We start from the raw sequence: 24,257 nt of genomic DNA, 5'->3' as shown, positions 1-24,257 counted from the left end.
CTTTCGGCACCCAAGGGAAAAATGTTTCACCATCACTGGTGTAGGGTTTCCTGCCTAAGTTACCACAGCACACACCAAAACCAATCTGAGGTTCTGGTTTCATTTCCAGCTTAATGTAGTAGAATAAGGGGGGAAAAACATGTTAGTGCTGCTTTAGAATTTGCAATTCATTATGATTAGGTAACATAACCACTGCTGCAAATAAATGACTTGGCTATACAGTGTTCCCTCGGTTTTCGCGGGGGATGCATTCCGAGACCGCCCGTGAAAGTTGAATTTCCGCAAAGTAGAGATGCGGAAGTAAATACACTATTTTTGGCTATGAATAGTATCCCAAGACCTTCCCTTAACACTTTAAACCCCTAAATTACAATTTCCCATTCCCTTAGCAACCATTTAGATCATTACTCACCATGTTTATTTATTAAAGTTTATTAAAAAAAAATATTTATTAAAGGCAGATGAAAGTTTGGCAATGACATATGACATCATCGGACGGGAAAAACCGTGGTATAGGGGGGGGGGGAAACCGTAAAGTATTTTTTAATTAATTTTTTTAAAAACCGTGGTATAGACGTTCCGCGAAGTTCGAACCCGCGAAAATCGAGGGAACACTGTATAAGAGTTGTAACCACAGAGCTTGCCTCTCGTTTTTAAAATAGACTTTTCTTTGTTTCCAGCAAATCCATATATTGAAGTGGAGCCCTCTGGTTTAAAGCCTGGTGTGAGCATCCAGAATCTGGTGAAGATCTATCCTAATTGTTCCAAGCCAGCAGTGGATGGAATGACTGTTACCTTCTACGAAGGCCAAATCACGGCTTTCCTTGGACATAATGGTGCTGGAAAGACAACTGTTATGTAAGTCAGTCTAGCTTTCAGAAAAAAAGATTGATATGAAGCCAATAATTAAATCATTGGACTAGAATTGGAGAATCCTCAGCTGTGAAAGCTCAGTATGTGGCTTTGGCAAGCCACTTATCTTTCATCTCACTCTACTTTAGAGTGTTGTTGGGGAAATTGGAGGAGATCATTGCTGTGTGTATATTGTTCTGAACATAGGACAAAACAGGCAGACTTAATGGTGGGTATCAGATCAAGAAATAATATTTGGGCATCTGATCTGATGACTATACATGCTTAGATTTCATTTAACATTCTGAAATAATGCATAGCTTCACAGGAAGATTGTACTTGATTCCTACACAAAAAATGATAAAACTAAGTATCACGTACTGAGCAAATTCATATAATAGTGGAATGACACATTTCATCAACTTTGCTTGTGATGACGGGGTTTAATTTTGCCAATACAGTGATACCTTGCCTTACAAACTTAATTGGTTCCGGGATGAGGTTCTTAAGGTGAAAAGTTTGTAAGATGAAACAATGTTTCCCATAGGAATCAATGGAAAAGCGATTAATGTGTGCAAGCCCAAAATTTACCCCTTTTGCCAGCCGAAGTGCCCGTTTTTGTGCTGCTGGGATTCCCCTGAGGCTCCCCTCCATGGGAAACCCCATCTCCGGACTTCCGTGTTTTTGCGATGCTGCAGGGGAATCCTAGCAGGGGAATCCCAGCATTGCAAAAATGAGCGCTTTGCTGGCAACGGAAGTCTGGAGGTGGGGTTTCCCAGCGAAGGGAGCATCAGTGAAATTGCAGCATCGCAAAAACACCGAAGTCTTCGAAACCCCACCTCCAGACCTCTGTGTTTTTGCGATGCTGCGATTTCACTGAGGCTCCCCTCGCTGGAAAACCTCGTTGCTTCCTACCTCTGGACTTCCGTTGCCAGTGAAGCGCCCGTTTTTGCACTGCTGGGATTTCCCTGCAGCATCGCAAAAACACGGAAGTCCAGAGGTGGTGTTTCCCATGGAGGGGAGCCTCAGGGAAATCCGAGCAGCGCAAAAACGGGCGCTTCACTGGCAACGGAAGTCCGGAGGCGGGGCATCCCAGCGGTGGCGGTGGGTTTGTAAGGTGAAAATAGTTTGTAAGAAGAGGCAAAAAAATCTTAAACCCCGGGTTTGTATCTCAAAAAGTTTGTATGATGAGGCGTTTGTAAGACGAGGTATCACTGTATCTTTCTGCTTGGATTGTACTTCCTGCCAATTTCATTTGCTTTCAAAGGTTTCCTCATTAGCTGAATGAAATTCTTCATTAACTCAAAAGGCAAATAAATAACCTAAAATAGTCATGCTCAGTTGAAAGGAAAAAAAATAGTGTAAGTCACACCAACAGTTGTGTTCAATGCCTTGTGGGAATGTTATATTTAGCTACATTCCCCTCTAAACCTATGTGTCAGCTGACATATTGATTCAGAATAGTCTTTTCAATCAAAAGTGCTTCTAAACAGCTGTTTGCTCAATGTGTCAAATATATATTTTGTTATTCTGTGTTTTAATTAGCATAGAATATTCGGGTTGGAAGGAACTGGGTGGCGGGGTGGCGCAGCAGGTAGAGTGCTGTACTGCAGGCCACTGAAGCTGACTTGTAGATCTGAAGGTCAGTGGTTCAAATCTCATCACCAGCTCAAGGTTGACTCAGCCTTCCATCCTTCCGAGGTGGGTAAAATGAGGACCTGGATTGTGGGGGCCATAGCCTAGCTCTGTTTAAAAAAGTGCTATTGCTAACATGTTATAAGCCGCCCTGAGTCTAAGGAGAAGGGCGGCATAAAAATTGAATAAATAAATAAATAATAAATAAACTTTGGAGGTCTTCTGACTTTCTCCTCAAATAAAGCTTGAAGGATATTAATGGACATTTTCAGCTAGAAATAAATTCTATTAAATGAAACAGATAGGATTCTTTGCATAAAATTTTGAACCCAACCTGACCCAGATTAGTCAAGGGGACCTGATGCCTGTTTGATATTGCAGCCTAGCCTCCTTGCTTGACAAATTAAATGTTCAAACGTATTCCAAATTTGCATAGGCATATGTTTATTCCCTGGAGCTACCTGGAATTTAGACCCAGGAGCAAACATTTCCAATGTAGTTAGTACCTTTGTCCCTAGGAATAGGTTGATCCTGTTCTCCTGTCTCAAACATTGTGATTTATGATGTCAGTTTATCTACTTCAGCCACAGTCTGAAGGAAGAGGAGAAGAGAAATAAAGATTATTCTAAAAAAGGCCAGGGCCTGGGAGAAGGAAATGCCTAATACATATGAAATAGAAGAAATCAAACAGATGTCTCTCTGGAAGAGCAAAGCTTTTCCTGGGGTCAGGTCTTGCGCTCAAAGACGTGGAGAGTATTTTGTCTGGAAAAGCTGAAAAAGCAATGAAATCACCATGTTGATATGGCCTTCGGGCCTACAAGAGCTCCAGGTGCATTGTTTCTCAGGAGTCTGGACAAACATTTTTTTGGCTTTAATTTCCCAATGCCGCTAGGTTTCTTCCTGAGGAATTTTGGTATACTGTGGCCAAGTCAACATTGCAAAAAACTGTGGACATTGCAGTACAGCTACATCTGTCAGTTTTCATAGGAACATAGAGACGAAAGTGGGCAGTGAAGGGCTACCATTTTTTTTACTGCCACACTGTGGGCATGGCTTATTCAGGACGTCCTGCATTTTCTTTCAACATCTTTCAGTGCAAATTGGGTGCTCTGGGGTGGAGCTCCATTTTCACTATCCCACTGCGTCCCCCTCCCCATCCGGGCAGTAGCCCACCCCTGAAAGTGGGTCACCTAGTCTCTGCCCTTGCTATGACAGTTGAGGAATTCTGCCTGTGCAACGTCCTTAATAAGTAGCATCTATCTCTGCTAATAGTCTACCATACAGTAATACCTCATCTTACAAACTTAATTGGTTCTGGGACAAGGTTCGTAAGGTAAAAAGTTCATAAGATGAAACAATGTTTCCCATAGGAATTAATTTAAAAGCCAATAATGCGTGCAAGCTAATTAGGAAAATCCAAAACATTAAGGCTTTTTTTAAAAAAGCGGGGGGGGGGGCAGACTAGGCTGAGTCGAATGGAGTGGGGGGAGGGACAGCGAGAGGTGGCAAGAGGTGGCAGTCCCAACGAAGCAAGGCGAAAAGAGCCTCTCTTGAACTCCATGGGTCTTTCCCTCCCATTTTTGCCCACCCTGTCCTGCTCATTTTCCCCACACCTTTCTCATCTTGAGCTCCATGGGTCCCTCCTGTTTTTGCCCACCCCGTTCTGCTCATTTCCCCCACACCTTTCTCCTCTTGAGCTTCATGGGTCCCTCCCGTTTTTGTCCACCCTGTCCTGCTCATTTTCCCCACACCTTTCTCCTCTTGAGCTCCATGAGTCCCTCCTGTTTTTGTCCACCCCTTTCTGCTCATTTTCCCCACACCTTTCTCCTCTTTCCCTCCCATTTTTGCCCACCCCATTCTGCTCATTTCTCCCACACCTTTCTCCTCTCTTGAGCTCCATGAGTCTTTTCCCCATGCAGTTTGGAAGGGAGGAGTTTGTCACTGGGATTCAAAGCAGCGCTGGCAAAAATGAAGGGAATCGAGGAGCCTTAGGGAAATTCAGGCGGCTGCTCGGGTTCATAAGGTGAAAATAGTTCGGAATAAGAGGCAAAAAAATCTTAAACACTGGGTCCATATCATGAAAAGTTCGTATGAAGAGGAGTTCGTAAGACGAGGTATCACTGTACTTCAAAGTAGCCTGTACCACTCTGAAATTGCTCATTACTTCCCAATGTTCTATGAAAATCCTGTTTTGTCCATGGGTGAGTTCTACTTACCTTCCCCACCAGTTCACATTGCATTGCATCCCTTCCCAGAAATGATCCTCTGCGCATGCACAGAAGTCTTTGTACCTGCGCAGAGGGTTTTTGTCCCAATCCACTGTGACAACAGGACCCATTTGGGAGCGTTGACCATCATTCATCACTGCTGGTTCAGCAAGCGGCACCAAATTTCCGCTACCACTTCTAAAGAATTGGTCCGAATCGCGCAACCCACTACTGATCTTGTCCTTTGAACTTAGACAAAAATATTTATGCAACATTGAATAAATCTCCTTCATCATTGGTATGATAGCCCTTCAAAGATTTGAGGATGCAAGAGTAAATTTAAACATTCTTCTGGTATTCTGAAATAAGACTTGTGGTTGGAGACTTCATTTTTGAATGTGGGCTAAGCATCTACAGTGCTAAGTAGTTCTAATCCCATGGATAATTTAAAGTTGGGAAGCAATTAAAGAAATGAAAATGCCTCTTTTTAAAATGAAAAACATCATAAAAATGAAATGTTTAATCAGGTCTGTATTGCTTGCCAGTTCTGCCAATTAATGCCAGGCCATTCTCTCTTTTTAAAACCCAGGTCAGACTAATTCCCTAGTTCAACACAGGGATAATATTTTTTAAAAATACGGGATAGAAGATAATATGTATTTTTATTTTAAAAACAAACAAATATCATTAGAAGTCCTTTAATATTAACAGGTACCGTATATACTCGAGTATAAGCCGAGTTTTTCAGTCCAAAAAATGGGCTGAAAAACACAACCTCGGCTTATACTCGGGTCATTGACAAAGTCACCACAAAGAGGGCGCCATTGCTTGAGCCAGAGCGAGGAGGCACCAGCTTTTTCCCCCTCTCACTTGCCATAGGAGCTGTGGGAGGGGCTGGTTCTTCCTCTTCCTGGCTCAAGCAAAGGAGCCAGCCATGTGCTCCAACCGAGAGGGGAAAAAAGCAATGGAAAGCCAGTGAGGTTGTGTGTGTGTGTGTGTGTGTGTGTGTGTGTGTATGCCCCCTCTCCCCCCCCACCGTGAAAAAAGCCAGCTACCTCTTGCTGAAACCCGGAGGCTTTTTTTTTTCACTCCCTGTGTGTATTTGTCAACAGGTTTACAGTAACTATTCCTTGCTCTCTCTGCATTGCCCTTAGTTGAATTAAAAAGGCCCCCTGCTGTCAGATTCTCCTCCCCCTCCTTTGAAAGGATTTAAACTGTTTAAAAAATGGTATTTTGTGGTAGTTGCTATCCTTGCTTGGATAGGAACTAATAAGGCAAGAGCTAGACAGGAATTCCTAAAGTGTGTTTGTGGATCTTTAAAAGTTGCCTTTTATAAAGTGGGTTTGAGAGCAAGTTTGATTCTTAATAGGACCTGCATATTTAGGATACAAAACCACAAGAGCTGTCTGTGTTTTGCAAGTTTTGCTTGTCTCACTAGTCTGTCTGTCTGTCTATCTATCATCTATCTATCTATCTATCTATCTATCTATCTATCTATCTATCTATCTATCTATCTATCATCTACCTACCTACCTACCTACCTACCTACCTACCTGGTTTTCTATGCTGATAACCTCACAGCAGCTAATGCTGAAGCTCTGTTTGGATATACAGATTTATTTATTTAATTAATTAATTGATTGATTGATTGATTGATTGATTAATTAATTAACTGGATCTGTATGCTGCCCCTCTCCAAGGACTCAGGGTGGCTCACAGCATATATAAAAACAGAACAATAATGTAAATCCAATTAATGATGAGATGATGAGAAGGAATCCTGTTTTAAATTTACAGAGCTAGTTTACTGGTTTTCTTTAAAATAAATATTCTAAAACATGTAATCTTCTGATATTTCAATTAATGTAATTTTATTGGTTTCCATTTTTATAAGTTACCAGTAGCCACTGCATTTTCTAACCTCGGCTTATACTTGGGTCAATAAGTTTTCCCAGGTTTTTTGTGGCAAAACTGGTGCCTCGGCTTATACTCGGGTCGGCTTATACTCGAGTATATACGGTATTTTTGCACATCCCATCTTGAACTTATTATATGGATATCATCTTCAGCCAGTAGGAAGATAGTTTTGAATTTAAGATAATTGCTATAATTGAGAGAGAGAGATTAAAAGTCTTATCAAAAACATACTAATTCATTCATTTTTGCATTGTGTTCACTTGGGTGTCTCCAGAGAACTCAGGCACCAGTTAATAGCATCTGAGGTCTCCATTTATCAGAAATTAATGGTCATAATAGCTGTAATTTAATTGTTATTTGTAATTATTATATTATTAACACAATTGCTAATTATAAATCCAATATTCTTTATTCCAGTTCTTGATTCTTGAGAATCAACTACAGTGATACCTCGTCTTACAAACCCCTCGTCATGCAAACTTTTTGAGATACAAACCCGGGGTTTAAGATTTTTTTGCCTCTTCTTCCAAACTATTTTCACCTTACAAACCCAAGCCGCCACCACTGGGATGCCCCGCCTCTGGACTTCTGTTGCCAGTGAAGCGCCCATTTTTGTGCTGCTGGGATTCCCCTGAGGCTCCCCTCCATGGGAAACACCACCTCTGGACTTCCATGTTTTTGCGATGCTGCAGGGGAATCCCAGCAGCACAAAAACAGGCACTTCACTGGCAACAGAAGTCCAGAGGTGAGGTTTCCCAGCGAGGGGAACCTCAGCAAAATTGCAGCATCACAAAAACACGGAAGTCCAGAGGTGGGGTTTCGAGGATTCCTTTGTTTTTGCGATGCTGCAATTTCGCTGAGGCTCCTGTCACTGGGAAACCCCACTTCCGGACTTCCGTTGCCAGCGAAGCACCCATTTTTGTGCTGCTGGGATTCCCCTGCTGAGATTTCCCTGCAGCATCACAAAAACACGGAAGTCCAGAGGTGGGGTTTCCCATGGAGGGGAGCCTCAGGGGAATCCCAGCAGCGCAAAAACGGGTGCTTCGGCTGGCAAAAGGGGTAAGTTTTGGGCTTGCATGCATTAATTGCTTTTCCATTGATTCCTATGGGAAACATTGTTTCGTCTTACAAACTTTTCATCTTACAAACCTCGTCCCGGAACCAATTAAGTTCGTAAGATGAGGTATCACTGTACTTGAGAAGCACTTTAGAGCCTCAGTGGTGCAGTGTTTAGAGTGCAGTACTGCAAGCTACTTCTGCTGATCACCGACTGTCAGCAGTTTAGCATATCGAATCTCATTAGGTTCAAGGTTGACTCAGCCTTCCATCCTTCCAAGGTCGGTAAAATGAGGACGCAGATTGTTGGGGGCAATATGCTCACTCTCTGTAAAGTGCTTAGAGAGGGATGTAAAGCACTGTGGAGCGGTATATAAGTCTAAGTGCTATTGCTATTGCTTTTAGTGGTCTTTTTTTTTGTGTCTAGGTCTATCATTACAGGACTTTTCCCACCTACGTCTGGAACAATATTGATTGATGGAATGGACAACCAAATACACATCGATTCCATCCAGCAGAGTTTAGGCATGTGCCCCCAAAACAACATCTTGTTCAATCAGTAAGTACTGATTAGAAATGTGTTTCAAAGTTCTCTAAGAATCCTTCAAAGGTGGGTTCTCAATTCAGATCGACTATGGAACCAGAAGTAACTTGGCGGCCCGGATCGCTGAAACAAGCAGTGACACAGGCCTGCCACGCCCCTGAACCGGCTCTCTCCGTGGCGCCATAGGTGGCACCATCTTGTTTTTTGCTTCTGTGCACACACAGAAACTGTTTTTTTGCTTTTGTGCATGCACAGATGTTGGTTTTCTAGCACTGCACATGCGTGTGCCCATCAATGTGCAAAGCACTCATGCGTGGGTGATGTGTCAAGGAGCTAATTGGCAGTGAAGAAAATCAGAACCCACTCCTGGAAGTCTTGATTTTGTCAGTAAAATGTTATAAGCTGCCATGATGTTGACATCAGGGGCGTGCATAAGTGCACCAGTGTGCCTTCCCTCCCCTGTCCAATTGTCTCTCCTTATCTCATTTATCTTTTCTTCCTTTCAAATATGTTCACCTATACTTTTATATCTTTTCTTCTATTCTTTTCTTTACTTATATTATTACATATCTTTCTCTTCGGTGTGTCTTACATATTGGACAAAATAAATAAATAAAAAATAAATAAAAGGCAAGGTAGCAGATTATGCCCAGGATGTGTGGGGTCTATGTGTGGTGTAGATATTCACTCAGCCCTCTTTCTGGTTTGCGCAGTATACAGATTCTCCATGGAAGACAGGCTGATTACAATTATTTTTTCGGCAGTCCTAACTATCTGTTGAAGTCTGTAACTGTCCTGTTCGGTTGCTGTGCCAAACCAGACAGTTTCTACTTGTATTAAATAAAACTGTTGGCAAAATGCCACTCCAGTATTGGCACTCAATATCGTCTAATTCTAGTTTCCAGTCTAGACAGATCAGGACAGGTGCTCTTCAGCCTACGAAAGGGTTCTCCATCTCCATAGCTGCAAAGAAGCTTTCCTTTACTCTCAAATACTATTTATGATGGATTATTTCCTTTTTCACAATTAATGAAGCCCCTCCTTCCCTCTCCCATCCATTTCTCACTCAAACAAGGCACTTGGAGACATTGCCGCAAATACCACTGACAATATTTCTACCCTTCAAAAGGGCCTTGACCATGTAGCTGAATGGTCTAACAACTGGCAACTTCAAGTCTCTACCAACAAATGCTCCGTCCTACACATTGGTAAAAAGAATCCAAATACTAAATACATACTTGGTAAAACAGAGGACCCTCACTCAGTCAAAGACTTTGGAGTACTCATTTCCAATGACCTAAGTGCTAGAGCCCACTGTAACAGCATTGCCAAAAAAGCATTAAGAATTGTAAACCTAATCTTACATAGCTTCTTCTCTAGAAACACTGATTTATTAACCAGAGCATACAAAACATTCATCAGACCTATTCTAGAATATAGTTCATCTGTATGGAATCCACATTGCATATCAGATATTAATACAATCGAAGGAGTCCAGAAATACTTCACAAGAAGCTTCCTTCACTCCTCCTCATGTAACAAATTACCCCTAATCCTCCAGACTTCAAATACTAAATCTAGAAAATTTACAACTACGCCATCTCCGAACTGATTTAACTGTTGTTCATAAAATCATACATCATACTGTACTCCCTGTCAGGGACTACTTCACCTTTAACAACAACAACACAAGAGCATGTAATAGATACAAACTGAATGTAAATCGCTCCAAACTTGACTGCAGAAAATACGATTTCAGCAATAGAGTGGTCACTGCCTGGAACTCATTACCCGACTCCCCCAACCCCAAAATCTTCAACCTTAAATTATCTACAATTGACCTGTCCCCTTTTCTAAGAGGTCTGTAAGGGGCGTGCATAAGTGCACTTATGTGCTTAATGTCCCTGTCCTACTGTCTTATTATCCTTTCTATTACTACGTTCTACTTATGTTATGTTAATAAGTACTATAATACTATACAGTACTTGTTTGACAAATAAGTAAATAACATAAAAATAAATAAATAAAATAAATATTCCATACCTATTTTTTTTGCTCCTGAAAAACCAGGGTTTGTACATTTTTAAAGAAATACGAAAAGCAACAAATGCTACGCTCTCATTCATTCATTCATTTAGTTTCCTTTGATCAACTAAAACCACCATGGTTTTTTTTTCTTGAGCCTTACTGTTTCAGAACACATCCAGTTCTATGCGCAGTTGAAAGGAAGAAGCAAAGCAGAAGCAAACCTGGAAACGGAAAAGATCCTGGAAGACATTGGCCTACCACACAAAAGGAATGAAGAGGCTCAAAACCTGTCAGGTGTGGAAGTCAAAGAGCCATAATTTGTCCAAAAGTTTACAGTAGTCTGTTCTGGTTCTGTATTAAGACTGCACTTCTATCTTTATTTTTGCGAGACTTTCTGAGTATTTTCTAAGAAAAATGTTGAATGCACATTTTAAATGAGAAATAAATGTCAGGGCAATGCTTTGCTTATCTGATGGTAAAACCTAAACAAGAATCATACGGTATCTTGAAATATAGAAACATAGAAGACTGACGGCAGAAAAAGACCTCATGGTCCATCTAGTCTGCCCTTATACTATTTCCTGTATTTTATCTTACAATGGATATATGTTTATCCCAGGCATGTTTAAATTCAGTTACTGTGGATTTACCAACCACGTCTGCTGGAAGTTTGTTCCAAGGATCTACTACTCTTTCAGTGAAATAATATTTTCTCACGTTGCTTTTGATCTTTCCCCCAACTAAATTTAGATTGTGTCCCCTTGTCCTTGTGTTCACTTTCCTATTAAAAACACCTCCCTCCTGAACCTTATTTAACCCTTTAACATATTTAAATGTTTCGATCATGTCCCCCCTTTTCCTTCTGTCCTCCAGACTATGAACTATAGCATATTTCCTCTGGTCTAAACTTTTATGCATATTAATCCATGTCATTAAGTGCTAAAGTGACTATCTTTGAGTTTCTACTAGACTTTGTAAAGTTGACTTAAATATTTGATGTGAATTCTCTTGTATGCTGCTCAAAAGCAAACTGTCCTCTATTAAAGTAGCCCTTTCTTGGATAAAAATGTATACCTGTTTTTTTAAGATTCCTTCCCTCCCATTTCTCTTATTTAGGTGGCATGCAACGGAAATTATCTATTGCCATCTCTTTTGTGGGTGAAGCAAAAGTAGTAGTTCTAGATGAGCCTACATCTGGAGTGGATCCATACTCCAGACGGTCTATTTGGGATCTTCTTCTGAAATACCGCTCAGGTAATTTTATTTCAAAAACAGTAACTTTGGTTTTAAAGCAACTTTATACGGCACTATATGAAGCATGTTATTTGATAACAGTTTGGCTACATGTGTACTTGGTGTTGAGTTATGTTTTGTATTTAGGAGCAACATAAAAAGCCTTCCTTCCTTCCTCCCTCCCTTCCTCCCTCCCTCCCTTCCTCCCCCCTCCCTCCCTCCTCTCCCTCCGTCCTCTTTCTTTCTTTCTTTCTTTCTTTTTAAAAATAACTAAAACCAGCAAACATATTCAACACACTTTCTCTTCCTATTTAATAACCTGAGGTGAGTTGGGCTGAGGGACACCAAACTAACTCTCTGTTATTGTCTGTGTACCAATAATTATATTTTCCTTCTGAAAATGGGTTTCCCATTAAAATGAAAAAGTAGCAATCATGAAGTTCACAGACTTTATGGTGGTGTGCCACTGCCCCCGCCCCCATCCATTTCCAAATGCATTGAGTACTCTCTGGGAGCCATTAGTTTGTTTATTGTGGTTAAAAATGGCAAGATGACACACATTCTCCGCCAAAAACGGTAAGGTGGGAAATAACACCTGTCTTTAACATGCAACTTTACATATTTTGTCTTGCTTTATTGGTTGACAAACCTTTGTAGTCTAAAACCTAAGGCTGTTAAGACATAACTAATTATATGTGGGTAGTGTTTTGACAGGGGCACTCGACCCTTTCCTCATTATTAACTGGCTACTCAACCATGGGGGAAACTATTATTTGTATGACTAAAATTAATGGGTAATCATATTTCATTTAATAAAAGTGATGCTGGATTATTATTTCAAGTAATAGGCATACTGAGCTGAAAAATGCCACCAAAATATTAGTTTCATTATGTCAATTACAATAGCTTGTAACTATTATAAAACTTTAATTATAAAACTACTATAAAACTTCAGGTTAATTTAATGAAGTAATTACCCTCGTGAATTTTTGAGTTTTGATAGCACCTGTTCATTATTCCCGAACTGGATGTTTATTGCTTAGCTAATTATACCATTTACACTATACGTGTTTCCTCGTGTATTCCTTTTATAATAAAGTTTTGTGAGGTTTCAAAAATTGAGGTGAAAACAAGGTGAGAGATAATACTTATACTGTAGTACTGATTTCTTTAAGTTAATTTACTTGTTAGTTAATAATTTAATAGTAGAACACACACACGCACGCACACACTTATCAGCAAAAATGTGTCATACATATACATACACACATACCTGTATATATAGTTTTTCTGTCGAGTCCCCTGGTATACCCAAATATGGGAGGAAGCATACTGCCTAACAAAGCAAGCAGGCTAACTTTGAATCCTAGGTGTGGCTAGCTGATGAGAGCTAAATAGCTTGAAAATGAACTATACTAGTCTCCCTTTATTTCTTTATCAGTTCTTTGTAAATTTGAATATACTGTATACAGATTTGAACTTACAGGTTCAAGTCCTGGTAAGGTTATGTCTAGCTGATCAGAGCATAACAAGTTTGAAATAGATCTATACTAGTCTCCCTTTGTTTTCATTTATCAGCAAAAATATGTAACCATACATATATACTTACATACATACATACATATGCATATTTGATTATCTATCTATCTGTCTGTCTGTCTGTCTGTCTGTCTGTCTGTCTGTCTGTCTGTCTGTCTGTCTGTTCTGTCGGGCTCTCTGGTACACTCCTCCCAAAAATTCACAGGTACAAATTTCAGACATTAAAATTCAAAACAATGTTCTTTATAACGAAAATTCACTTAAACTAAGCCCTCTTTTGGTATAGCAAAGAGCACTCATCTCCAAACAAACTGGTAATTTGTACAAGTTCCTTATCAGTTCTGTGATACTTAGCTTGCAGCTGTGAGGCAATTCACAGTCCTTCTTCTTTCACAGAGTGAAACACACTTTGTTCTGGTTTAGTTTCAAAGCGGGGGGAAATCAGCACACAAAAGGTCAAAGTCAGTAAAGCAGTCACAAAACACAACAATCAGATAATCCTCCACAATGGCCAAACCCACAGACTGCTATTTATAGCAGTGTCACTAATGACCACAGCCCCACCCAACCATAGGTGGCCTCATTTTCTTTGATAATAATCTCTCAGTTGTTGTTTATTTATTTATTATTTATTTATTTATTATTTGGATTTGTATGCCGCCCCTCTCCGCATGCGTGGCTGTATCATTAACTCTTGTTCTGAATCCAATGAGGAGCTAGATAATTGATCTCCTTCTGAGCTGCCTGCCCCACTCTCCTCCTCCCTGTCACTCATGTCTTCTTGGTCAGAGGAGCCTTCATCAGCAGATTCCACCGGGGCAAAACAGGCCTGCAGCATGTGGATGTCTCCCCCACATCCACAGTCCTTGGGGCAAGAGCTGGGCCAGAGCTAACCACAACACTATCTATCTGTCTGTCTGTCTATCTATCTATCTATCTATCTATCATGGGGCCTTTTCCTTCTTTTTTTTCTTTTTGCATTCAGTATAAATTACATCAGACTGCTTTCAAAGTATGAACAAGTAAAGTTACGAACTAGCAAAATTGGAAGTTCAGTCAACAATGAAGACATTGCTTTGCTTATCCATGACTCCAACTTGAAAAACTTATTAGAAATCAGTTATATGATTTTTGTCATATGATCTACAGTGGATGATTAGATCTTTGTATGATTGCAATAAGACTGCCATTTTTGTTTATAAATGACAAGGAATTTAATTTCCATTGACATTAACAAGTAAGAATTCTTCCCAGATCTGGCTACAATGTTCAAATTCTTCTAGTAAACCTTTTCTCCTGTGTTGCAGGACAAAGCAATGTTGTTTCTCATGATCTCTGCACAATATTATAGGGTATTTAAGCCAGGAAAAGCAATCCAAGGCCAAAATGACTGTAAATCTGGGTGCAATCATGTGACCGCTTACCAGTGTAATTCCAGGCTCAATTACAGTCCTAAGTCAAGGACCACCTATATTACCAACAATATGTTCTCAACGTTTCTCATGGTGCCTTCTAGCATAAAAAGATTGCCTACTTCTAATGTAGAAATTTGAAAATTCAGAAGATGTGAACATTGTCTGTCATTCCCTTTGGCTCATCCTCTGAGATAGATTATAATAATAATAATTAATAATAATAATTTATTAGATTTGTATGCCGCCCCTCTCCGAAGACTCGGGGCGGCTCACAACAACGATAAAAACAATATTATACTGGCACAAATCTAATATTAAAAAAAAACTAAAAACCCTATCATAATTAAAAACCAAACAGCACCTACATACCAAACATAAATTATAATAAACCTGGGGGAAAGGTGTCTCAAATCCCCCATGCCTGGCGGTATAGGTGGGTCTTAAGTAGTTTACGGAAGACAAGGAGGGTGGGAGTAGTTCTAATCTCCGAGGGGAGTTGATTCCAGAGGGCCGGGGCCACCACAGAGAAGGCTCTTCCCCTGGGGCCCGCCAGACGACATTGTTTAGTTGATGGGACCCGGAGAAGGCCAACTCTGTGGGACCTTATCGGCCGCTGGGATTCATGCGGTAGCAGGCGGTTCCAGAGGTACTCTGGTCCAATGCCATGTAGGGCTTTAAAGGTCATTACCAACACTTTGAATTGTGACCGGAAACTGATCGGCAGCCAATGCAGGCCACGGAGTGTTGTAGATACGTGGGCGAATCTGGGAAGCCCCACAATGGCTCTCGCGGCCGCGTTCTGCACGATCTGGAGTTTCCGAACACATTATCAGTGTTTGAAGCAGCATGAAGCGTTCAGGGATAAAGGGTTCCTGTGTGCACATCTGTACACTCCTCTGCGTCAACCCCAGGTACAAATTTTAAATGCCCAAAGTATGCTTGACCGACCTGTTGCTTCCTCTCAGGCAGAACCATCATACTGTCTACCCATCACATGGACGAGGCAGATATCCTTGGAGATCGCATTGCCATTGTTTCCCGAGGAAAACTTCACTGCTCAGGATCACCAGTTTTTTTAAAGAACTCCTTTGGATCAGGCTTTTATCTCACCTTGGTTCGCAAGAGGAAAAGTGTTGAAAATGGTCAGAAGGATGGAGTAAGTGGTTAGCACCATTTTTGCACAAATAGCATTTGCCCCCAGAGTAAATTCAGATGTGTGAGTGACTCCATAATTACATATTTTCTCTTCAGGTGAAAGAATCGAGTGACACTACTAAATAACATCTCGTCTGGCTCTTAAATATCAATTATGCTACTGTGTTATCTCTGTGGCAAAAATGAATGTGAAGCAAAAGAATGAAAGAGCCATAAAACATTTATCTATTTGTATCCCATCTTTATTAGTTTTTCTATTATTTATAAATAACTCAAGGCATTGATGTGGAAATCTTGGTTAATAGTGATTGAGAGGATGTGGCAGTTGACTAGAATAGAATAGAATAGAATTTTTTTTGGCCAAGTGTGATTGGACACACAAGGAATTTGTCTTGGTGCATATGCTCTCAGCGTACATAAAATAAAATATACATTTGTCAAGGATCATGTGGTACGACACTTAATGATTGTCATAGGGGTCAAATAAGCAATGAAGAAGCAATATTAATAAAAATCTTAGGATATAAGCAACAAGTTACAGTCATACAGTCAACATGGGAGGAAATGGGTCAAAGGAATGATGAGAAAAACTAGTAGAATAGAAGTGCAGATTTAGTAGAAAGTCTGACTTACATTGAAGCTGTAGAGCTCAGGAAAGAATACACTTCAGTTGAAAGAGTAAGGAAGAAAAAAAATAGGTGGATAAGTCACATAAAAGTAGGAGAGGATGAGTAACAGAACTGGTAGATTGAAAGGGCAAAGTATTAATTGCTTGTATAAATGCAGCATCATTAAAAACTAAATGTGTTTCGATAACTGCAGTACCTTGTATCTGGGTTTATCTTTGAATCTGGTTCAAAAACTTGAACCACTCCAAAATTTTGCGACAGATGTACTAACTGGAACTGGCTAATCATGTGATGGAAGTATGTTTCCAGGCCCAGTTTGAGGTCCAAGAGCTCCCACCCACAGAAATGTTGTTGGATGGCTACATTGTGGGGTTCCACTTAAGAAGCTCCTTCCAGGAAGGCATAACTGGAACCCATGTCACCATCATTCATACACTGGAGGCATTCCTTCAGGCAGTTCCATAGCTTCATATTCAATTTCATTTTGATTGCCTTATGATAAATACCTACTGTAGTTTTTGATATGGTACAATAGTGCCCCCTAAAGCATCAGAGAGGTTGAATGAATAGAACATAGGTTTTGTTTTCTAAAAACATTGCTTCCCTTTAATCCTACCCATAGTGTTGACATATAGGGGGTGGACAAAAAGATGGAAACACCTTGCAGCTCTTCTGTGGAATCCAGATTTGTGAAGCTCCCTTCGAACAGTTTTTGTGGAAACCGGGTTCTGTACGTGTCTATTGAGCTCTGAAGTGATTTTAGGAGCTGCAGCCTTGCGATCCGCTCTAACAATTCACTTTAGAGTCCGACGGTCTCTCTCAGACAACTTCAACTTTCGACCAGACCTGTGCTTGGCTGAGGACATTTTCCCTTCTCTTTCAAAAGCAGTCATTACTTTTGAGACATTACCGCCAAACATTCGGGCACTTTCTGTTACACTAGCGCCTGTCATTCGAGCACCAACAATTTGGACTCTTTGAAAGTCTGAGAGATCTGCCATTTCTAGAAGGTTATAACCAATTTCCTTAAATTTCTGGGGGGGGGGGGGAAGGTAGTTTAAAAAACATATCAAATAACAGAATTTAAAAACAAACAAACATTAAAATATGTCAAGTTTTGATTGATTTGACCATGTTCAAACATTATGATGCCAAAAAGTCAAGTGTTTCCATTTTTGTGTCCACCCCCTGTAACTAGTGGAATCTAGACTGAACCATCAAGAGTCACTGGGAAGATGATTTATAGACACTAGCGAATTATGATTTGCTAGATAGGCTCATGAGTTCAGAGCAAGTATTTTATGAGCACAATGGCAGTCTATTCCCCCAAAACTATGGCTTTTAACTATCCTACATACAGTGATCCCCCGCTCGTTGCGAGGGTTCCGTTCCAGGACCCCCCGCAACGAGCGGGTTTTCGCGAAGTAGCGCTGCGGAAGTAAAAACACCATCTGCGCATGTGCAGATGGTGTTTTTACTCCCACAGCGCTAGCGAGGAGCCAAAGATTGGGGGCGGCGCGGCTGTTTGCCGCCGGCATGGAGGGCTTCCTAGCAGCCCCCCAAACCCGGGTTGGGGGTCCGGGGGGCGCTGGCTCTCGGCGCTTTCGAGCTGAGTCCGGGAGCGAATTCGCTTCCGGACTCAGCTCGAAAGCGCCGATAGCCAGCGCCAAGGAACGGCTTGTCCACGCTGGCTCTCGGCGCTTTCGAGCTGAGTCCGGGAGCGAATTCGCTCCCGGACTCAGCTCGAAAGCGCCGATAGCCAGCGCCAAGGAACGGCTTGTCCACGCTGGCTCTCGGCGCTTTCGAGCTGAGTCCGGGAGCGAATTCGCTCCCGGACTCAGCTCGAAAGCGCCGATAGCCAGCGCCAACGAACGGCTTGTCCACGCTGGCTCTCGGCGCTTTCGAGCTGAGTCCGGGAGCGAATTCGCTCCCGGACTCAGCTCAAAAGCGCCGATAGCCAGCGCCAACGAACGGCTTGTCCACGCTGGCTCTCGGCGCTTTCGAGCTGAGTCCGGGAGCGAATTCGCTTCCGGACTCAGCTCAAAAGCGGCGAGAATGAACGGCGTGGGCGGGCGAAGGGCGGGCGGCAGCGAGGAGTTTGCGTGGGCGGTGGGGAAACTCCTCGCTGACGCCAGCAAGAGGGGGAAGACCCAGGGAAGCCGCCCAGCAGCTGATCTCCCGGTTGCCATCTACGCATGCGTGCCCATAGAAAAACCGGGCACGCATGCGTAGATGGTATTTTGACTTCCGGGTTGAAAAATCGCGAAGTACCCTGTTCGCAATGGTTGGGGCCGCAATAAACGGGGGATCACTGTATTCTTGAATTGAGAAGTGAGGGAAGAAAGTGGGAGGGAGGAGAACTTCTTGTGAACAGCCTGGATGTCTTGAAAACTCAGTATCTTATTCAAAGATACAATAAATATCTAGTTCAGTTGAATGATGATGATTATGATGTTGATGATGATGATTATGATTATTATTATTATTATTTAGACTTGTATGCTGCCCTTCTCCAAAGACTCGGGGCGGCTCACAGGATAAATACAAAAACAATATGTGTACAAATATAATTAATTAAAACTATCAGCTAAGATCCCATTACATTAAAAAGCAGTCAGTTAACTCAGTCACATCCACACATAACATTTAATGGTCAGGGATCGGGGGTGGGGGCGTAGTCCAGCTGCCCCATGCCTGGCGACATAGGTGGGTCTTAAGAATCTTGTGAAAGGCAAGATTAGCCTGATTGTATTGATTGTTTTGAGATCTCATGGTGTGGCTGCAACCTTCCCTTGTTTTTCCTTGCATTCTCTTTGCCCAATCAACCTCTTTTAATCTCAAGATTTGACTTTATTGTTTTAATCAGGAAATTTAAAAAAAACAAAAAACTTCAAAATATGGAAGACAGCATGGTTCTACATCTAGGTCTTAAATTTCCTGACTGGACAATGTTTCGGTGTTCTGTATTTCTAGGCTTCTCCCATGCCTCCTGGAAGGAGAGTCCAGCATGGGTTTAGCTCAAGTCTTATTGGTAGGACTGAGTTTCAAATTAACATAAATAAATAATAATTAGGTACCGCCCCCTTGCTGCCCCAAGTACCCAGTTTTAAAAAACTCAGTCGAGGTTAAGGACATGAGTTTTTTCTCTCCCCTTTAGGTTGAGTATCTAAAGTGAATTAATGTATAATAAATATTATGTGAACCTTTTAATTTTGTTCCCTTTTTCTCTTTCAATAGGTTCCTGATCTGATGGGGTCTCTGCCCTCCGCGGGCACCACCCCCACCTTTTCTCCTTTTGGGGCCTCTTCTCTCAGCGGGTACTGCCCACCGAGGAGCAACCGGGCTATAATGAAATCATTATAGGACCTGATGGTCCAATAAGCCCAAATCACCCCAGATGGGGGGTGTCCGTCCCTCCCCATTTTCGGGGGCGGCGGAAGACTAAGAACGCCTAAAGGAAGCCGCGGCGGCCCTTCAAAGCCGCCTAACAGCTGATTGACCGCTCGCAGGGGCGAGCGGCAAAGGGAGGCGTCGGCAACCTCCGAGCGGCGGCGGGAGACAGAGAGCGCCGAAAGAAAGCCGCGGCGGCCTTTTAAAGCCGCCTAACAGCTGTTCGATCGCTCGCAGGGGCGAGCGGCAAGGGGAGGCTTCGGCAACCTCCCAGCGACGAGCAAATCGTCGATGGCGGCGGCGGCGAGGCTTCCCGACTTCGCTGAGTGCATACTCGCCCTGTGAGGCGATTCTCCTGGCCGCCATCTTTTTTTGTTGGCAACGGGCCAAGAGCGCGAACGGCATAGCCTTGCCGTTTTAATTAGGCGCGAAATGGGCAGCTGGCCAAGTGTCAGTCTTCTGAAGCCTGCCCGGAGACAGCCGACGAGGTCACGTGGTAGGCTGTCAGCCTATTGTAACGCTGCCTTTCACTGTCAGTCCTGTCTTCATGCCATTGCTTGCAAGTGAGAGCCTTCTGTTTCTCAATATAACTGTGGCTGTGCACGTTTTGTGGATTCGATCGTGAGTACGCTGCCCCATATTAATTTGATGAATATGGCAGACCAACTGGTCAGTGCAGAGGAACAGGCCCAGACTGTCACTCCTGTCAAAGGGAAGGATAAGGCCACCAAGCCTAAGAATAAGTCCTCCCAATCAAGTTCCTCCCTTCGTGAGGCTGAGAGGAAGATCAAGGCCCTAGAGCAGCGTTTGGAGGCGGCCTTGTCCCCCCCCATCGTAGGTGGACTCACTATAGGCCCTTTCCAGCCTCTTCCTCCATCTGCCCTTCCACCTGCTGCTTCCATGGGCCTCCAGGGCACCGCAACGGAGAGAGACTGGTCCCCTGACAGGCAGATTCCCCCTCCATTGCCATCACCTGCAGCGAGGTCTGAGAGGCCTACCTCTTCTCATAGGCAGGTTCTGTCTCAAGGGGAGTTACAGACACCATGTTATGTGCCTTCATCTACCTTCACCCCCACGGCAGCGGGGCTTAGAGACAATGCAGATGCTTGGCAGGCCTTTGCCCCTGCTATACAGGACATTGTGGCCAATGCATTTACGCAGGGCATAGCTGCGGCAACACAACGAGCCAATGTCTTTCCCTCTCAGCCTATCCAGCCCAGAGACATTTGGTCAGCACCACCGCCCCCGACTGGGTTGGGTTCTGTGTCCATTGACCACACTGACTTTGAGGAGGACAGTGACCACGGTGAGGGCCTGTCAGATGATGAATTCACTGTTCCAGAGCAGCCAGCAGTGGCGGGACTTTTTAAACCCTCCTTGTATAGGGTTTTATTGCGCAAGGCAAAGCAAGCCTTAGATGTGCCAGGAGCAACGCCATTAGTGGAGTCATCAGACGGGCCACGCACCTCGGCTGCTCTATGCAAGGAACCCGCTAAGGAATCGGACAAGGTTCCTGCATTGGAGATTTTCCTTGAGAATGTCAAGCGCCCGTGGCAACATCCGGCGGCGGCGCAAGGGCCTTCTAACCTGGAACGCAGGTTTTATACTTTTGATGACAGCATGGAGACGCTGCTCCTGTTCCCCCCCGTGGACAAGCCGGTGGCCACTTTGGTTTCCCGCACGGTTGTGCCTTCAGAGACGGCGGACAATTTGAAACCGGATGAAAGGAGAGCGGAAACCCTTCTCAAAAAGACCCACCAGATGGCCGCTTGGGCTCTTCGAGCAGCTTCCACTGCCTCCTTCTTCAGTCGGGCATCCATTATGTGGATTCAGGAGGTTCAGGCGAGACTGGCTCCTGAAGAGACTCGACTGCGGCAGGACTTGAATAAGCTCCTCGCGACTGCGGAATTTTCCACAGATGCCACCCTGCATGCTGCGAAATTTGCCTCCAGGGCTATGGCTTCCACCATTGCGTCAAGGCGCCTGCTTTGGCTCAGGAACTGGCAGGTGGATGCCAAGTCGAAGTGGACTCTGTCTTCGGCTCCCTTTGAGGGTACAAAATTGTTCGGGGAGGCCCTAGATCCTGTCCTGGTGGAGGATAAGGATAAAAGGAAGGTCCTCCCAAGATCTTTCCGCCGCCAGGACCGCAGGGCTGGTCCGTACTCCCGTAGGCAGTCCTTTCGGTGGGACTCGTGGTCCGCCCCTTCACAGCAGGCCAGACCTTACTCACAGGGGGCCTTTTCCACATCCTACAGGAATGACCGACAGTATTCCCAGGAACGAGGCAGAGGTTTCTCCCAGACGAGACGCCCATACCGGGGATACCAACAACGGAACGCCAGGCGTGCCAAGTGACTGCCTGGACGACATTCCTTTGGGGGGCAGGCTACAAAAGTTCAGCGAGAGATGGCGAGCTACCACCTCAGACCCTTGGGTCTTAGCCACTATCTCGCAGGGGCTAAAGATCGAGTTTCTACACGACCCTCCACACCATTTTACCGCCTGTCCGGTCCCCAGAGACTTCGAAAGGAGGTCTCTGTTAGATCAGGAAATTCTCCACCTTTTACAGATCCAGGCGATCGAACCTGTTCAGGACAATTCCAAGGGTACGGGATTCTATTCAAGGGTGTTCCTTGTACCCAAGGCCTCCGGGGGTTGCAGGCTCATCTTGAACCTCAAACGTCTGAACCAGTATATTCTGTACCGACGGTTCAAGATGGCCTCCCTCCGCTCCATCCTGGCCTCTGTTCGGGCAGGGGACCTGCTTACTTCAGTGGATTTAAAGGAGGCCTACCTGCACATTCCCATACACCCGTACCATAGACAATTTCTTCGATTCTGTCTACACAACGTCCATTACCAGTACAGGGCCATGCCCTTTGGCCTATCATCGGCCCCACGTACCTTTACGAAGGTACTGGATGCACTACTGGCCGATCTGCGGTCCCGACCTATCCGGATTCTCGCATATTTGGACGACATCTTACTTCTGTCTCCAACCCGCCAGAGGGCGCACAAGGACTTACGAACCACGATGTCTTGTCTACAACGTCATGGCTTTACCATCAACATGCCAAAAAGCCATTTGGCTCCTGTCACCAGACTCATTCATCTGGGTGCGGTGATAGATACGGTCTCTCAAAGAGTGTATCTATCCCCGGAGAGACAGCACCGCATCTGTTCTCTCATAGGCGGCCTTCAACAGAGCCGAACGGTGCCGTTGTCTTTCCTGTCAAAGGTACTCGGGACCCTGGTATCCTGCGTGGACATTGTCCCTTGGGCCCGTTACCATTATCGACTGCTCCAGTGGACCTTGCTCCCGTTTCAGCGTCGCAGATTGAGCCATACACACCGTCTAACCGTCGTGGGACGCGAGTTGCAACTCTCTCTCCGCTGGTGGAGATCTGCAGCACTGCGGCAGGGCACTTCCTTCGGACCATGCCATCACACGATCCTCACCACAGACGCCAGTCTGCTGGGGTGGGGGGCTCACATCCAGTCCCAGGTGGCTCAGGGCTTCTGGAGCCCCCAGGAGCTATGTCCAATAAACATCAATTTCTTGGAGTTGAGAGCTGTCCGCTTGGCCTTGCTGGCCTTCGCCACCTTACTGGAAGGTCACCACGTCCTTGTACGCACGGACAACGTAGCGACCAGGGCGCATTTAAATCACCAGGGCGGAACGCGCTCTCTCAGGTTGATGGAAGAGACGGTCCTCCTCTTCAACTGGGCGGAGACTCATCTTTCCTCCCTCCATGCAGAGCACATCGCGGGGGAGGACAACAAGCAGGCGGATTGGCTCAGTCGCCAGGAACTGGACCCGGCGGAGTGGCGGCTCGATCCGGGTCTGTTTCAGGAAGTCTCGCGTCGGTTCGGGGAACCGGTGGTGGATCTATTCGCTACCCCCCAGAATACCCAACTCCGGAGGTTCTACTCCCGTTTTCCAACTCCGGGAGCCGAAGGAGTCAATGCACTACATCTTCAGTGGCCAAAGGTCCTACTGTACGCCTTCCCCCCGATTCCACTTATTCCATCAGTGGTAAGGAAGATCCTGTCGGAGGAGGCGGAGGTGATCTTGCTAGCGCCTCATTGGCCTCGGAGACCGTGGTTTGCGGACCTCAGAGAACTGTCCATTTCTCCACCGTGGAGGATACCGGACGACCGGATATGCCTCAGCCAGGGGTTCGTGTACCACCCGGAACCCCAATGGTTCCACTTAACCGCATGGCATTTGAAGGGGACAGGTTGAGGAGCTGTCTCCTTCCCGAGAATGTTATCGCAACTATTCAAGCGGCTCGACGCCCTTCCACAGTCCGAATTTATCAGGCAACCTGGGCAGCCTTCCATTCCTTCTGCAATGACAGGAACCTTCGACCACAGGATTCCACAGTCATCCCTGTCCTGGAATTCTTGCAGAAGGGTTTGGAGAAAGGTTTGGCGCCAAACATGCTAAAACGCCAGGTCGCAGCGCTTGCCACCATTATAAAGCGGGACGATGGGGGACCTTTAACTAGTCACCCTTGGATTAAGGATTTTCTCAGAGGGGCTACCAACACGCATCCCCCTCCTGTTCGTCGTTTTCCCACATGGGACTTGACCTTGGTCCTTCAGGCCCTCACGGGACCACCATTTGAACCGTTGAGAACTGTTCCATTGCGTT

At 44.3% G+C, this 24,257-nt stretch overlaps 1 protein-coding gene across 1 annotated transcript in view; it reads left to right on the top strand.

The window, feature by feature from the left end:
* Positions 1–24,257, top strand: part of ABCA4 (ATP binding cassette subfamily A member 4) — a 193,023-nt gene that overhangs the window by 107,689 nt on the left and 61,077 nt on the right. The window contains exons 20-24 of the mRNA XM_070746513.1: positions 681–858; positions 8,095–8,226; positions 10,394–10,533; positions 11,356–11,493; positions 15,392–15,582. Of these exons, the coding sequence (XP_070602614.1) occupies positions 681–858; positions 8,095–8,226; positions 10,394–10,533; positions 11,356–11,493; positions 15,392–15,582 (779 nt within the window). The remainder of the gene's footprint in view (positions 1–680; positions 859–8,094; positions 8,227–10,393; positions 10,534–11,355; positions 11,494–15,391; positions 15,583–24,257) is intronic.

This window comes from Erythrolamprus reginae, chromosome 3, assembly GCF_031021105.1.
Source record: "Erythrolamprus reginae isolate rEryReg1 chromosome 3, rEryReg1.hap1, whole genome shotgun sequence".
Classification (NCBI taxonomy): Eukaryota; Metazoa; Chordata; class Lepidosauria; order Squamata; family Dipsadidae; genus Erythrolamprus; species Erythrolamprus reginae.
This window is presented reverse-complemented; position numbering and strand designations above follow the sequence as displayed.